Source organism: Penicillium taxi (genome assembly GCF_028828555.1).
Source record: "Penicillium taxi strain IBT 34144 chromosome Unknown utg000006l_segment0_segment0, whole genome shotgun sequence".
Classification (NCBI taxonomy): domain Eukaryota; kingdom Fungi; phylum Ascomycota; class Eurotiomycetes; order Eurotiales; family Aspergillaceae; genus Penicillium; species Penicillium taxi.
In genome coordinates this window covers 1071766-1088226 of record NW_026643208.1, presented here as the reverse complement: position 1 = coordinate 1088226, position 16461 = coordinate 1071766, and the positions used below count along the sequence as shown (strand labels likewise).

General features: G+C 44.8%; 6 protein-coding genes across 6 annotated transcripts; 3 read left to right on the top strand and 3 right to left on the bottom strand.

The window, feature by feature from the left end:
- Positions 1 to 236: 236 nt before the first annotated feature.
- Positions 237 to 1538, bottom strand: N7495_009529 (spherulation-specific family 4 protein; the record flags this gene model as incomplete). Its single annotated transcript, XM_057212180.1, has 3 exons — positions 237 to 557; positions 787 to 1144; positions 1324 to 1538. 3 exons carry the CDS (start codon positions 1536 to 1538, stop codon positions 237 to 239), a joined length of 894 nt encoding a protein of 297 aa, XP_057059043.1.
- Positions 1539 to 2315: 777 nt separating this feature from the next.
- N7495_009528 (NAD-dependent epimerase/dehydratase family protein) lies at positions 2316 to 3596 on the top strand (the record flags this gene model as incomplete). The annotated part of the gene is made up of 1 exon (XM_057212179.1): positions 2316 to 3596. One exon carries the CDS (start codon positions 2316 to 2318, stop codon positions 3594 to 3596), a length of 1281 nt encoding a protein of 426 aa, XP_057059042.1.
- A 3152-nt stretch (positions 3597 to 6748) lies between these two features.
- N7495_009527 (transposase) lies at positions 6749 to 7188 on the bottom strand (the record flags this gene model as incomplete). The annotated part of the gene is made up of 2 exons (XM_057212178.1): positions 6749 to 6762; positions 6813 to 7188. The coding sequence occupies 2 exons, from the start codon at positions 7186 to 7188 to the stop codon at positions 6749 to 6751; spliced, it is 390 nt and encodes a 129-aa protein (XP_057059041.1).
- A 401-nt stretch (positions 7189 to 7589) lies between these two features.
- Positions 7590 to 8363, top strand: N7495_009526 (mitochondrial 54S ribosomal protein mL54; the record flags this gene model as incomplete). The annotated part of the gene is made up of 2 exons (XM_057212177.1): positions 7590 to 8052; positions 8113 to 8363. The coding sequence occupies 2 exons, from the start codon at positions 7590 to 7592 to the stop codon at positions 8361 to 8363; spliced, it is 714 nt and encodes a 237-aa protein (XP_057059040.1).
- Positions 8364 to 8580: 217 nt separating this feature from the next.
- Positions 8581 to 9440, bottom strand: N7495_009525 (glutathione S-transferase family protein; the record flags this gene model as incomplete). The annotated part of the gene is made up of 2 exons (XM_057212176.1): positions 8581 to 9338; positions 9389 to 9440. 2 exons carry the CDS (start codon positions 9438 to 9440, stop codon positions 8581 to 8583), a joined length of 810 nt encoding a protein of 269 aa, XP_057059039.1.
- A 1597-nt stretch (positions 9441 to 11037) lies between these two features.
- Positions 11038 to 13238, top strand: N7495_009524 (putative phosphoinositide-specific phospholipase C; the record flags this gene model as incomplete). Its single annotated transcript, XM_057212175.1, has 4 exons — positions 11038 to 11394; positions 11449 to 12208; positions 12261 to 12858; positions 13073 to 13238. 4 exons carry the CDS (start codon positions 11038 to 11040, stop codon positions 13236 to 13238), a joined length of 1881 nt encoding a protein of 626 aa, XP_057059038.1.
- Between the last annotated feature and the right edge of the window lie 3223 nt (positions 13239 to 16461).

Here is a 16461-nt window from a genome sequence, read left to right as displayed (position 1 = left end):
GTGTGTTTTCGATGATCATAGTTACGACGGAATCTAGCGGTGAAAAATTTTCACTGTTTTATGCCCTGGTAGATCAAGTCCAGCCAAATGGGAAAAGAAGCTTGACTGATCAATTAAACTGAGATCATTGACCAATAATATAATATCAATTCGCTGATGCTTGAAACGATATATACAATGAATATAAAATGCATACAACATTGGCATAAATTCCATAAGCCCTAGTATTCGATCCATCAAGCCGCCATCTGATCAACAAACTCAGCCCACTGTGGCCCAAAGCTAGCATAGTAATCATCACTGAGATGTGTCATGAAAATCTCATCAGATACTCCGCGGACCTGCTTTACTAAGCTGCGCAGCTGAGATCCAGTCACATCGCTAGGGATGGAATGTAGGACTGCGCATAACTCGGTGCGATTACTGTCGGGGATCGCCGTGAATATTTTTGCCCCGAGCCTTTCTTGGAAGGTGCTGTATGTACCTTCGAAGACGACTGTTGAATCTGCTGATGTGAGGTACCGGGAGTCAGGTACAGCACCAGGGTTGTGCACAATCTGTGATTTGTTAGTGGTTGGAAATAGTCGCTTGGGAATCCCATTTGGGTAACAAGTCTCCGAGGGGTTTGAATAATACTGAAGTTTAGAACCGAACCATGCAACCAGAGATATTTCCAGCCGCACATCCATGCTGGAAGGGGAATTGATAAGATGGATAGCAATGACAGGGGTATGTTGTGTCATAGCTGTGAAAATAAACCAAGAACAAGCAAGGATGATAACTTACAAATGGATCCGAACCAAGCCCGTTTAGACCCTTGGTCAGTTCAGTCAGATTTTGCAAATAATCCAACGCATGATCACTGTACGCCTGAGGTGTTTCGTCGAAGAATATACCCCGGACAGCCAGGTTGGGGTTGGAAGACTTGGTAGGCCAAGCCGCATATGTCTCAATATCTCTATGGAGCAGGGATATATTACGAGTGGCATAAGTCGTATGAACGTACCCCAAAAGCCGTACATTAGCGTACGACGCGAGAATGGGAACTTCACGGGTATAATTAGCATCAGGCAATGCGTCAGGCCCCGGCCCATTTCCTGGGTTGATTACAACCGTAAAGTTCACATGGGGGTGAGCAGAGATCCTGTTTGAGACTCAGTAATGGTCTTATCATAAATTTGCAGTAAAGGAGGGGTTAAGAAGTTTATTTTTAGGAAGACCATGGCCTTGGAAATGGTTGACATGCAACTGGCTCAAATCATTGTATGTGGAGAGCCTGCGGGAATAGCACGATCTGGGCTGGATTGAAATGGGAGAACATACACTTTTTCTAGAGGGCTCCAGGCTCCAGGATCGGGGTACACGTAGAGCGGAATGAAGACCTTTGATTTTGGGCCCATGTTGTGCTTTTTGTGTAGTGTTGTGACAACAGCAGCAGGGATCACAGCGGCGCAGACGATGATGAATGTGCCTAGAGCCAAAAGGAAGACTCGAGTCCGAGAGCGAAGGCAGCTCACGTGTTGTTTACTTTCCTCCATTGTGGGTTCACTCCGTGCCTAGAGTAAAATCTGAAATAAAAAGGCGGCTGGCGTTTTTTTCAAGTACAAAAACTAAGCTCATTCCTATTTGGGCATATAAATGGATTAATTATAGGAAAATTTGTACCATGGTACCATTTTTCCATCATGGTAAACTAGGTACCAAAGTCAAATAGGAAAAGGGTGGGTCAACCTAAGTATACAGATAGTATATCGATCTTCTTAGATGAGACTTACATATGACACAATGTTCAATGCATATTGATTTTAAAAAAATGAAATAAAAATACCTAGACATGGCCAGACCCAAAGGCACATCCAGTGGCGCCGACCCACTGCCATGAGAGTCCTACCCAACAGTTCTTTAGCCTGTGGATTCCTTGGGACCCTCGATCCTCTCTATTTTTTTTTATTTTTTTATTTGCAATTGGCATCTGCTTCCTCCCCAGAGGATCCAGTTTTTCCAGGAGTGGGCTTGTCCCCATTTTATCAAGCTAAAACCTAGAACCTTGGAACTCAAACGAGTCCTCTGTTTTGAGAGGCGACGAGGCGACCACCCATTTGCCGCAGACTACTATATAGCTTCTGCTTCGATCTTCTGTAGCCTCCAAAAGCTTTTTCAACCATCATTACAATCTATACTTCCAAAGTTCCTTTCCACTAAGGCAAGGTTGTTCATTTTACCTTTCTTCGAACTATAAAATCTTGGCTTCAGCCTTGGAAGTTCATCATCACATATCTTTATACGGACATTCATTCCGTCTAAACTTTATCAACATGCATAGCCCTCATCATTCAGATGCAAGCACACCGGCGGAGAGCGAGTCCAACTTTGTTGACACTCCAGCCACAGTCAACTCAGTCTCGCTGGAGAACCTAGACGAACTGCTGCGGTTCCCTGTCGAGAGCTCTTATATCCTTGTCACCGGTGGCCTTGGCTTCATCGGCAGTCACACAACCCTTGAATTGCTCAAGGCGAATTACAATGTCGTTGTGGTCGACAACCTCAGCAATGCTTTCGAAAACGTCTTCGACCGCATCACTACTCTGGCACATAAATACCACAATGAGAATGGCACTAAGATGCCCGATCTCAGATTACATGCACACGACTATAGAGACACAGCTGCCCTCCGGCCTCTTCTTGAAGAGTACCGAGTTCAAACACGATGGAACATTCCCAAGTCAAAGATTGCCGGTGTTATTCACTTTGCTGCATATAAGGCAGTTGAGGAGAGCATCAAGAGTCCACTCAAGTATTACTCAAACAACGTCAGCGGCTTGATCGACTTTGCCTCAATTCTTGGCGAATTTGGCATCAAGACTTTTATCTTCTCTTCCTCTGCTACCGTCTATGGCACACTTGCAAACAGTGGTCTCCCATTGAAAGAGGAGCTATGTGTGCATAGGGAAGAAAAATATACCAATGCCACCGGCGATATCCAGACATTGCAGCCCGGCTGCACTGGTATCACCAACCCCTACGGCCGCACAAAATGGATGTGTGAGACCATTCTGGCAGATCTTGCTGCCTCAGATCCAGAATGGACAGTTGTTGCTCTTCGTTATTTCAACCCTGTCGGATGTGATACCTCTGGTCTCCTCGGCGAGGACCCAAGACAAATTCCCACCAACTTGCTCCCAGTCGTCGTCAAGGTCATGACTGGCCAGTACGCCGAGCTGCAGATGTTTGGCTCAGACTGGGAAACCGAGGACGGAACCGCTGTCCGGGATTACATCCACGTCACTGATCTCGCATGTGGTCACATTGCCGCCCTGAACACTGCCGTCGAAGGAAAGCTGATCGAAAACTTCCGTACCTTCAACTTGGGCACTGGATCTGGCAATTCTGTCTTGGATGTCGTCAACACCATGGAAGCTGTGATAAATAAGTCTATTCCCCGCAAGGCCGCAGACCGCCGTGCTGGAGATGTTGGCTCATGCGTCGCTGTTGCCGATCGGTCAAGGGAAGAGCTGAACTGGAAGACTGTCAAGTCACTCAAAAATGCTTGCGAGGATATATGCAACTTTTTGGTAGTCAGTGGCCTTTCTACGTAAGACGATCTCATTTTCATTTTGTTTTCATCGTTTATTTTTGATACCTATGCCACTTGAGCGGCTTTAATTACTTCTTCTCGGGTGAAATCGAAGATTTAGATTGTATTTACTCTTTCTGTTTTGTTTTGAATCGCGTTTGGGACTGGAAATACATGGTTTGCCGGGATAAATTGCTGTTGGTTCGTCCGGTTTACTTATGATGTCTCCATTGGGATAAATGAAACAAAAGTTCACTTTTTCATCAATTCTATTAAAGCACTTACATTGTCCAGCTACTATTATTTCCAATAGTTAGTCCTTAGGTCTTCAAACTGTCCACCCCGGCAGGTGGCCATGTACGTCAATGGTGCGCTACTTGCCACTTGCCACTTGCTACCGACCCTAAGGTACCTTCAAAGCTCCCAAGATTGATAGCCAAGATACCACTGGACGTAGGTCGAGGGCCCGGCCGGCCTTTCGAAATCAAAAGAACCTTGGTATCAATGTTGGAATATAGCCTGGGCCTAACTTTGGTTTTAAGACTCCGACACGGGCATCAACCTTGGGATATATGAGTCTGAATGCAATTGAAAACTTGGAACTTCGTGACTACCTAGATACTAGTAAACTATATACGTGTAGAATTAGCTCGAATACATACTTAGGTAGGTATATAAGTAGTTCTGAAAGTGCTTGCAATGTTTGAAAGCAACCCTTGAACAATTTCATTCAAAAACGAGAAAAATAGGAACAGGGGAGAGAAAGATCATGCCGGCTGCGAGAGCGATGACTCGTACAACCAGTAGTAACAACCAATTTTCGCAAAAACAGCAACTTCCATCCTGGCCTGGCCTTTTAATGAAGAGAAAGAAAAAAGAATAGCTTCTCTTTGAATGAACGCGTCATCCTTATATGCAGGGGCCATGTTAATCTTATCTGTAGATCTTATTCGTTGTCCTAGTTATAGATTGTTGGCCCAAGCATGGGATAATATACTGTCGATACCACTAGACCAAAGTGGGGCACAGGACCAATGGTTCCGATGCTGTTGGTTCGACATGAAGTGAATCTAGCGAGTTTTGTCTATTTAGTTACAGCGAGGATAAGATTGAATAACACACATCTTACAACTTCGCATCGACGCACCTAGATCTATTCCATCAAGAATACTAGTTGCATATGCACCGTAAGAACGTCACCGTTCCGACATATACCCTAATTGAGATACTGCCCACCTTTACCAGTACCTCTTTGTAACTTTGAACTTGTAATATGATTTCTACTGCTATTATAGCTGTGTATTTATCTAGGGGAAAAGGTTCAGATAAAGGTACATGGAAAGGATTCTGATACGAGCAATGTAGAATACTCATTACAGATAATCTCAATTACTCGAACCTGGGAAGACCTGAATGCCCACATGGGCAGGTTCCAAGGTAAGAACATACCTACATACCTCTCCTTATATAGGTACGGTTTACATCGGAGTAGCCCTGTCTCGGGATGAATCTCAAATCTTAGAAGTGGTATGATATGACAGAATCATAGGTATCTTTTAATCTAGATAGTTAGGTAAGACTGGCATATAATTACCTGGGTAATTGAAGATCTGGGCAACATTGAATGATATTAAAGGTAGCTGTGCATGATTTAAGTGCAAATACGTAGTGGGTATTTCCACCCTTGTAGCCTTGGAGGGAAGCTAAGGTCCACACAAACTTCAAGGTAGGACTCATGGCTGTAGATTCAGATCGTGTCTAGTTTTTTGTTTTTATTTCCGAAATCCAAAATTAAAATAGAAAATTGATAGCAGTGCCAAAGGATCTTGGTCTATCTTCCTGCTCCTGAACCTGTTTTTTCTTCTCTTTTGTCTGCTTCTTCTGTTTTGCAGCATATTCGTCTGCTTTCCTGGCTATAATTGAGCGATTTGCATCATGTATAGTCAATATACCAGTATCCTGAAGCGGTGGAATCTGTCGTTCACTTTTTGGGCGACGGAGTGGTTCTTGCGCAGCCCTAGCCTGCTGAAATGCATCTTTATACAATTTAAGCTCTTCATAGAGTAATTTAGAATGATGGAAGATACGTATAATGTCTGTTTGATGCTTTAGCGTCTAAAGATCCTTATTAAGTAGCTTCTCTTGGTTCATCTGAAACTTCATCGCGGGTTTCGGAGTATTTTCAACACTAGACGATAATAGTGGCAGAGTTGGTGTCCGATCGTCATGGTGTTTAGCAAGGCCACCTTCAGTAACAACAAAATCAGGTAACATATCTTATGTGTTAGGAAGCTTATATAATATTTTTTTACTATCCATAGGGATAGATTCCGCGCTCTTTAAAAGTGTCAGCGGGTTGTACCCGCATCAGAAGAGAAGGGCAGAAGGAGAAGGGCAGAAGGAGAAGGCGGTGGAGGGGACCCGTATATAGGAATCCATATTCCCCACCTCACTTAGTTCCTCAAGTAATTCAATGATATTCATCGAGACCTACCTTCATCGTTAGATGCGTACAAGTCCCCTTACAAAAAGCATCTCGAATGATTCGTGGAACAAAGGTTTTCTGTCGTATAGGGTAGTGTCGGTTGACTAGGTTATTACCGAAGCAGACAGCTATTGATATCGTTTCTGTACGTATATAATAGGTGTATGCATATTGGGTAAAAGTGAAGTGTCATTCTAAAATGCTCAGATGAAAGAAGATATAGTAGCTGCCATGCCAAGATCACATGATCTTGGTATGTCAGCTGATATTCGTTCCAACAGGTAGATTACCCTTAAAAACTCAGACTCCGCCATAGCCGCGCCAGTCCAGTAAGAGATATCATTATTATGCCTTCTAAAATGTTGTTTGTAGGCTAAAAACGGCTTCTCATCAAGTGGGGTTGGCAAAGATGCGTCGAATATGGCAAGAAACCAAAAGGTATGATCTCATGATCTTCACATTTTTGTAGGAATTCAAGAGTAAAATGCGAGCTATAGTCATCAAAGATAAGGACACGCTTCTCTCCTATATGTAAAGAATAAGAGTAAGGATAAGAGTAAAATATACCTTTCTTTAGTCGATCAGGTGTATTAGTAGCCTTAATAAAGGAATCTAGCCAATCAATAGCTAATTTATCAGATATCCAGCCATTCAGGTACACCCCAACCATTATATTTGGTGGTAGATCTTCATAAAACCAAGACTCCTTAAAGTCAGTGCCTTTAAAGATAAAAAGCGGATCCATTACCCAACCATCAGCAGCAATACACTCAACAGCAGTGATATTTTCACCTCTTTCAGTCTCAGCAAGATCAGGAACATTTCCTCTACTAACCGCCTTCTGATTTCTACCTTCAACAGGTCGAAAACCACACTCATCAAAGTTATAGATCAACCGCGAAGGCACACTGCGAAGGACGCATTCAAGTAGATCATAATAATGACCTAGCTTAGCTGGATCTTCAGCCTTAATTCGCTTTAATTCCTTGATATTCTGCTTCTTAAGAGCTAGTTTTAGCTCTTCAGGAAGACGCTTCATGAAGTGATATACCCACATCGGACCAACAGGGCTAGCATCTCCAAGCAAGCGATTTGCCCATGCCTCAATTAGCTTTGGTGTTGGCGGCATGCTCCAATTATTTAACTGAATGATCCAGCGTACTAAATCTTCCTCCTGGACATCATTCAAAGACTTATTAACTGGTTTTTGTAGATTCGTCGATTCTAGGCATGGTGGATGGAGGATATTGCTTTGAATAGGGTGGTGTTCAGAATTGGCGGTTACGGTGAGGCACATCTAAACACTTTCCCGTGTTTAGGTGCGCTCTTGGCACTGCTAATGTTTTAGCATTAGTTATCTATATCACGTGATGTGGTTCTGTCTTGGCATTCCATTCCGCAGTTTTTTGTCTCGTGTCTTGCGACAGCAAATTAGCTATTATATCACCGGGTCCACCAAGACTTTAAGGCCTGTGTGGGATAAAACTCTTGATACAAATCAATTGCCAAAAATACACCACTCCGCCCATTATGATCTGCAGAAGCTGCCGAACAGGCATGCTAGCCCGGCTAAACCAACAACAGTCGATGACCTGGACTACAGCAGCTGTGCGCCAACTGCCAATTGCCCGTCCTCAATTGCGATCATACAGTGACATTATTCCTCCTCCTCCCTCTGCACCACGCCAACCGACCGCTGGTGATAAGTCAACTCCATCCGCCATCTCCTCCGCCACCCCCGGCGTTTCTCAGCCCTTGAGCACACCTGAAGGCATTCACACTGATGCAAAGCCTGCTGCTCCCTCCAAACCTGTCATTGAGCGTCCACCAAGTAGCTGTCCGGCCGGAACCAAGATGAACGGTTTGAACTATTTCAAAAACAAGCCAGACGTCTTCGCCAAGGAAGACTCGGAGTACCCAGATTGGCTATGGGATCTTTTGGCCGATCCAAGCAAGCAGTCCAAGTCTGACAATGGTGGTGTCGACGTGAGCAGTATGTTTCAACCTCGATCTCCCTTTTGCGCTATCTTCCAGGTCTAACTTTATATCACAGCACTGAACAAAAAGCAACGGAAGCGCTACGAGAAAAAGCTGGCTGCTCGTACTGGCCATGTTGCACCAACGATCCCTGCCCACCACCACGCTGACGATATTACACCTGCTTCGTATAACCGCGACGTACTCCCAGAGGACGCACTGGCCGAGGCTGCTGCGGGATTCGAAAAGCGTGAAGAGGTTATCAAGAGTGCCCGCCAAGCTCGGCGGAAATCTATCAAGGAAGCCAACTTCCTGCGCGGTCTGTAAATTCCTTGGGCTGTTATTTTTGTGGTCAATTGGCCCAGACCCCAATACTGAATATCGGATAAATGGCCTCTTCGGGCTTCCGGCATGTATTATTACGTCGATTTGTTTTTTTCTCCATTGTCCTATATATTGAAATGCTACTTGATAAGATCTACATAATCCACGGTCACTTTAACTACAGACAAATTATGACTAGCTGATAATTGGCAGATAACAATTAATTGGTCTGCCCAGGAATCGGCCACTCCTTCTCCTCACCCTGTCCCTCCAACCACGGCCGGCAGGCGTCCCAAAGCACCTGAAACTCAACAGCATACCCGATAAACTTCTTGAACAGTTCCGGATCAGCACGATCGAACCACGCAAAGTGGCACGCCAAAATCAGATCCGCATATCCTGCCTTATCACCCTCAAAGAAAGGACCCTTCTTTCCCTCGCGGCCGCGAAGTATCTCCAACACGGGCTTTAAACCAGCCTCAAAAGCCTTCCATTCCTCCGCCACAACTTTAGGATCGGTCGGCCGCATCTCAGCCAATGGCTTTCCAAAAGACTCAGTGCGTGTCCGCACGAAATATTCATGTCCGCGCGGGTCCAGTTTGTCTGCAATGTTCGGGATAATGTACTTGACATAAAACCCACGCATCTCAACACTTATAATCCTGTTGACGGCTAGCGCGAGGGCGTAGCTGGCGTCACCGGAGGGGAAGAGCGACGTGGTCGGAAACACTTTGTCTAGGTGCAGGACTATCGGGAGAGAGTCTATCATTGCGCCATGCGGGTTGGAGGATATGGAGCTCTTGTGAATAATCGCGGGGAGGGTGTACGGAGTACCGATTTTGTTGGGTTCGACGTCGAGGCTCTCGAGCAGCGGGGCGATATCGGGGTATGAAATGAAGCTTTGGGTGTAGGGGATACCCTTGAAGTTAAGTGCTGCGCGGACCTTGAGGGTATTTGGGGACCATGATTTTGAAGAGCCTAGATCTTGTAAGTATTTATGACATTCTGTTCTACTTTTGTAAACCGACCTGGCAGGATAGAGGCGATGTCGAAGAAATGGACGGGTTCTGAATTGGCCATTTTGATGCAGGAGTCAATGCAACTGTATCTAAAGTATTTTGTGAACATAAGAAGAGTGAATATTTGAAATGTTGCGGGGAAGCGGTTCTTATGAGGTGGAGTCTTGATTTCTCAGCAAAGAATGAGTCACCTTGAAGGAATCCTTCGATGATATTTACTTTGTACTGTTAGTTAAACAGAATGTTGAATTAGCAGTTAGGCTGCCTAAGTAGAGCATATAACTAACCTTGAGTACATAGCCCTAGAGTGTAGGATACTATAGGATACTCTCGCTGAGTTTATACCAATCAATCTTCCTCTCTCAGACTACTAGAGAGTGACTTAGAAGTCCCTCTACCAACTTTGGATCATTTGAAGATAACCTGCCTAGTTATATGTTGGCATTCTTCGTTCATATGGTACTCATAAACATCAGCAAAGTTGATCCAATGAGCTTGCTTTTCGCAGTCTCATCCATAAATGGGAAGTTGAAAGTGATCTGCGTGTTACCGAGGATAGGTTGACCTTCAGAAGGGGTGAGTGTGCAACCTTGGTGTGTGCATCGCCCTTGGTCTCCTTGAGGATATCCAATGTTGGCTGCAGAGCTCCATCAACAACGCAGTGTGTGCTGTGTGCGGCTAACACCATCCTTCTTCACGGCACCAAAAATCTGGTAGGTGACACCGCTTACCCTGTAGTCGAAAATAGCATAGGCTCCAAGCTTCTTGACGGCTTCAGGTTGTGCCGAAGTGTACTCTCTTCACTCTCATCTCATCTTTCACTGTCTTTCTCCTCATCCCAACGAGAATAGAACTACGCTCTTGAATACCCATACTAATACTGATTCTAGTCATTAGCTAAAGTTTCGATTCCTCTTCCTGCCTCTCTACTACACCTCTCTCTCTCTCCCTCGGCAGCCTCGGCAGCCCAGGTCCACGGGTATCTACCTTTATGGATATACGGAGATTCTTCATTTTCTCTAAAGAATTTTGAAAATGGACCAGTGCACCCTCTATGCGAAGGACTTTTGCTCTCTGGCTCCCTTTGCCACTATCTCCATCCACAGTGCAAAGTCCCCGTCCCAAAGATATTACATCCATCACCACCTCTAGTAGCTCTTGGAAAAACGTGAATATGGTAGATCCTCTGTATATTATAATTGATAGATTCTGTAATATACATAAGAAATGAATTCAAATAGCCATTGTTGTGTAGCTATTAATGCACTACATCTCCAGTGTGTTTTGATGTACGATTTAGAGGTAGATAATAATAGACCAAAACACGCAAAACTCATTGGCGCCACGCAAGCATAAAGTGGATAATATCTCACGTGTGAGCTTAATGAAACTTTGTTGCCTGCACTCCTTTAATACTTCGCTTTCAATCTTATATCTCGATTTTCTAAAACTCCGATCATCTATACATAAATCCTCATACTTCTTATCAATTTATTCGCCAATTGGACTCGTGCAGTGAGAAGCACGGTGGTACATACCTACACCGCAGAATACCCCACTGCAGCACAAACATCCGAAAATCGCCTTGTACTCGTCACTTTTTCGAGTTGACAAAATCTAATAACTTGGATAAATCGACACTGCAATAACATCCAAAAATGAATACAGTTGAAAGTCTTGTGGATCGGGCACGTCATATATCGTTGAACCCAGTGGATAAATTCCACGCAACGCTTGATTCACACCTCCAAAATATCTACGAATCTCTCACAAAGTCTCCAGACAAAAAAGCGGAGTTTTTAAAAACTGCCGATGTCCTTCCAACTACAGATCCTCTGGTTTCGCTGGATGCATTCCGTGCTTACATGAAAGATGCGGCTTCGTGTGCCCAAGCACCAGCCAAGCAGCTGGATGTCTCAGCGCCCATCTCGGATTATTACATTTCGTCCAGTCACAACACTTATTTGACGGGTAATCAACTGTATAGTGATGCTGCTGCTAGTGCATATACGTCGGTGAGTATTCTTCTAGTGATATGTCTGCTGAGCGAGCTGTTAATGATGTCCAAGGTATTACTGCGGGGCTGCCGTTCTGTCGAGATTGATGTTTGGGATGGAGAAACTGAAGACTCAGATTCTAGCGATTCAGAATCATCTAGTGATGATGCCAAAGAAAAAAGTGGAAGCTTGAAAAGCAAGGTCAAAGGAAAACTCAAGTCCAAACTCCACTCCGAAGCAAGTTCTGGTGCGGGATTGAAGCATGCTGTTTCTTCTAGGTTGGAAGAGGCGTTGCAGCGCCGCGAAGCCACCCGGAATGAGAATCGTACTGCCAATTCTGCTTCGAACCAGCAGCTCAAACTGGTGGAGCCTCGCGTTCTGCATGGATATACATTGACCAAAGGCACTACCTTCCGCGAGATTTGCCATGCTATTCGTGATAGTGCCTTTGTGGTGAGTGATCTACCCGTTATCGTCAGCCTAGAAATTCATGCTTGCTTAGAGCAGCAGCAAATGATGGTTGATATCATGAAAGATATTTGGAAGGGGCTGCTTGTTGAGGTTCCGGAGGGTCAGGTTAATGAATTGCCAACACTGGGACAGTTGAGAAGGAAAATCCTGGTCAAGACGAAATCACTGCCTCTTCCTGGAACGGTGGAAAAGCCCGAAGTTCCAAAAACCAATGCCCCTGAACTCACAGAAAATGTCGCCAGTACTCAGCTTGCTGAGGACGAAACTCAAAAACCAGCTAAGCCTTCCAAGGTTCTCGAAGCCCTGGCCCAAATGGCGGTATACACTCAAGCGTATCATTTTAGTCAGTTCGAACAACCAGGTAACGTTCCCCGAGGCCAGAGATTTGATGGCGAATACTAACAATTGCACAGAGGCAAAAATCCCAGTGCACATATTTTCACTATCTGAAAATGCAGCTCGCGAGGCCCATGAGAATCAACGCGCGGCGTTATTCGAACATAACCGTGTATCAATGATGCGGATTTTTCCCTACGCATTCCGCGTCACATCCTCTAATCTTGACCCATCTTTCTTCTGGCGCAGAGGTGCGCAGATCGTAGCGTTGAATTGGCAAAAGTTCGACAAAGGCATGATGCTGAATGAGGGCATGTTCTGCGACACACCGGGTTGGGAACTCAAGCCTCCAGGCTACCGAAGCTCCGAGTCCTCCTCAGACATCATTGCTCGTAGGTCACTTGATTTGACAATTGAGATTTTCGCTGCACAAGATTTGTCACTGCCACAAGGCGATCATGGGAAATGGTTTAATCCCTATGTCAACTGTCAGCTGCATGTCGAGGAGCCAGACAGTCCAGTTGCGACTGGACGTGACGACGCAAGTTCCGACGAGGAAAAAAGCAGTTACAGGCGTTGCACGAAAAAGTCAGCGGGCACGAACCCTGATTTCAAGGGGCAAAAGCTAGAGTTCCCGACTGTGGCTGGAGTGATAGAAGAGTTGAGTTTCGTTCGGTATGTTTTTTCCCTTTTTTTTCCATTCAAGCTCTCTGCAGGATACCTTGCATGATCTCGTCCGACGTCAATGCGGGGTGTGCACATTGCATCTAAACCTGTCGAAAGCACCAAATAACGGCACATTGAGATATACATGTTGCACCGCATGATGAGCCGTTCTGTCCCGCATTACTCGATCAGATGAATTTCATAAGCTGACGTTGGTTAACAGGCTCAAAATTAAGGATGAGGAGATAGGTCGTGATTCCTTGGCTGCGTGGGCGTGTATTCGGCTTGACCGGTTACGAGAAGGATATCGACTCCTCCATCTTCGTGATCGTACTGGAGCAAAAGCAGGGGGAGTTTTATTGGTTCATGTCACAAAGCGTATTTCCTGAGCAAGCGATAAACTGGAACAGCAAAGGATTTAATACTAAATATTATACCTCAAGGGTATCTCATGAGTCAGTCATTATAGCTTCGGAAAGATCACCGACAGAATATTGATAGTAGCAAACATCCCAAGCTCCGTCTCTTTGAAAACAGAATAGACTAGTTCCACTAGAATACAAGCAACCTTGACATCATAAATTGCGGCATCGTGCATAATTGTTTAGTCTCATCTATACATAAGCAGTATGATCACAGGAGTAGTTGCGAGAATAAATCCAGATGCATGCCATTAGAAATGGTTTTATGTACTCAGGAGTCCCGATCTAGGTGATTTCAAATCTCCCTCGATCAACCGGATACTGGCATATATTGCTGCCCAAGCCAAAGTGATCTGCGATCAAGCATCAGAAGCAAGCCTATTAGATCTCAAGACAATAGAAAGAAAAAAAAAGGAAAAAGAGGACTGTATTGCTTGTACAGTGTGCCCCGTGCGACACTCCCTGCAAAGATCCACGGCGAACTGCAGGAAAGCATGGCGAACCTTGCCTGCCACGACAAGGCAAACAAGGGCACAGCTCGCTGATCGACTTCGGACTCGCAACCCGGCGTATGCACTGGCCATCAAGCGAGTTCCGAAGTTGTCGCGGCATCCGCGGGTAATGTTTTCACATTGACAGCAAAGTGCCACAGTACGATCCACAGTGGATTCAATAATGTGCGTTAGGAGTATTCCGAGCTCCGTATCTAAGAGTCAAAACGGCTCAGTCTTGGTCGTATGGATCCTTCTGTGTCATGGACCCAGTGACTAAGTACCGTTCAAGCCCGTGTCTAAAACAAAATGAAGGAAGAAACGTGTATAGGAAGGCGTGGCTGGTGGCTTGGGGCGTTTCTCCCGAACGAGGCTCCATTTTTGACACCATTTTAAACAATCAAGTAAGTTTTCCTGCATAATGCGCGCCATCGAGCCATCTAGGGGCTCCACAGCTTATTTACTTCCATCTTGCGGTGTACTTAGTACAGTATACACAGAGACTAAAAGTCTGGACAGGTGGGATAGTGCGATTAGTGGGCGTAGATACTCTTCGGTGAACACCTTTTCCGTTGTCGCTACACAGTATACTATGCTAATTCCAGTTAGTGCCCTCCGTATTTCTATCGTACTCCCATGATCATGACTAGAAAACCAGACCCCTGTCGTCGGTAGTACACATCTTGCCAGCCACACTGGCCAATCAGGATATAGATCACCGTGCCAAGTGATATACATCAGATTTGATTCAAGGCCCCTCCGAGTGGCCAACTGTTACGAAATAGCTAAAAATTGTTCGGATAAGCGGTAGAACGAGGAAAAGACGCATCATGAGACTTCATTCCCCTCTGTTCTAGTTCTTTAAACCTTCTAGTTAATCGGGAAAGGGGGGCCAAAGGGCTGGATTTTGGATTCTGGATTCCGTCCATCTCGCCAGACCCATACCATTGGTAACTATTGTAGATCCCCAGAAAGCGATTATGGCATCCTGGAGGTACTAAGGTATCCGGAGATTCAAGAGATAGAACAATTGAATATTTCGGCCGTTTCAACAACATGGACCGAAGATGGAACAGAAGATGGACCTGACAGTTTAAGGTCGCATGCCTAGGTCCTCTCCGATATAGCTGATGGCCAGTCTCATTGGACGATCGACTACATACTGACAGGACAAACGTTTGTGAGGAGTCGAAACCAGGTCCTGTCAGAATACAGCACATTGGTCGTATCCAAATCCGAGGATGACCGAGCGGGTCCCGATCTGCGATCTGCTTCTGGGGACTCGGGGGAGCGATACATCATTTTTTCGTCTTTGTGGAAGTTTTTTGAGTCTTTGATACGGATTGTCCAAATTGATCATTCCGATGGGATGGAAGTGGAAAAGACCAGGTTCCCTTGTCCTCTATTCAGATCCGGGTCAAAGCTGAGTGATTTATATCAATATTGACTAAATAGTTGTTGATGTATTGATGTAGCAGAGACCGTAGGGCAGAAGAAACAGCCAATTAGGAAAGGGGCTCAGTGGCGCGATAAACAGTGGGGTTGCTTCACGTCACCCCTGATCCCGGTAACAACAAAGCCCATACAATAAAGTGATGCAGCAGATTTTTAGTCGATCGACAGCAGGGAGAAGCTCTCTAAGGATGGTTTGGTGGGTTCGGTCGGTGGTTCTATCCAACAACGGGAACTTCCGAGTCCATGGGCCGTGGGTGACTTAGTTCGATGAGGGTTGCGCTTTTTTTTTTTTTGCCTTGTAATTAATTTTACTTTGTTGCTGGGAGTTCGAACTATTTGATGTCTTTAAATAGGACTGATATCCAACCTCGTGTGAACCATTTCAGACAATTCAATTCGCCTTTACAATCTACATCTATCGATCAACCTTGGATATCACTTGAGCCATGTGTCACTCCATCTCTACTTCAAGAACAAATGGCGCCTCATGCTTGAGCTCCCCCACCATTAACAAGGTTTGTCCGATATCACCGAGTACTTCATACTTTAGTACTTATACGGCGAGTCTAATCTAACAACCTTGAACTAAACAGATGCCCGGTGTCCGGTGTCCCAATTGCATCAAGCAAGGCCAAGAAATCTGGGTCATTCCAGGAAAAAACTGTCACATCTGCCACACTCCCTGCTTATAATGTCCCTCAAAAATACGAATCGGAACTGGAAAACAAAAATGCGCTCCTAATACCTGGGTTTAATTGAAAGGTTGAGCGATTGTCTCTCCTGATGAAATGCATTAATATCGTGGAATCTCGTTTGCTTTGTGGAGTCTTTTCGGATCTTGGTGAATAGATCTATACCATGATTTATTCGTTATGATTTATTCGTTATGAAGGGCTTGGTCTTGGCCCAGGTCTCTCGGGCCCTATTATGACATGCTTGTTATGACCTCCTCGTTTGTGTGATATTGAGAGATGCACTTTTATTTCTCTTCGAAGATTTCTTATGTCGCCTTATCATGATAATCATCAACTTTTTCTTCTATTTTCTTCTATATGGTACCTTTGAACCTCGAAAAAAAACCCTATTTTAAGATCTACGTTCAATAAACGGTTTTAGTGGTCTACTACCTACTCTAAATCTTCTCGTTTGTACTTTGTTTGGTACTTTTTGAATTTTATACTTCGCACCCCACTTTCCATTCTGCCAGGACCCGGGTTTTATAGCTAATAAATGGACCGGTCCAC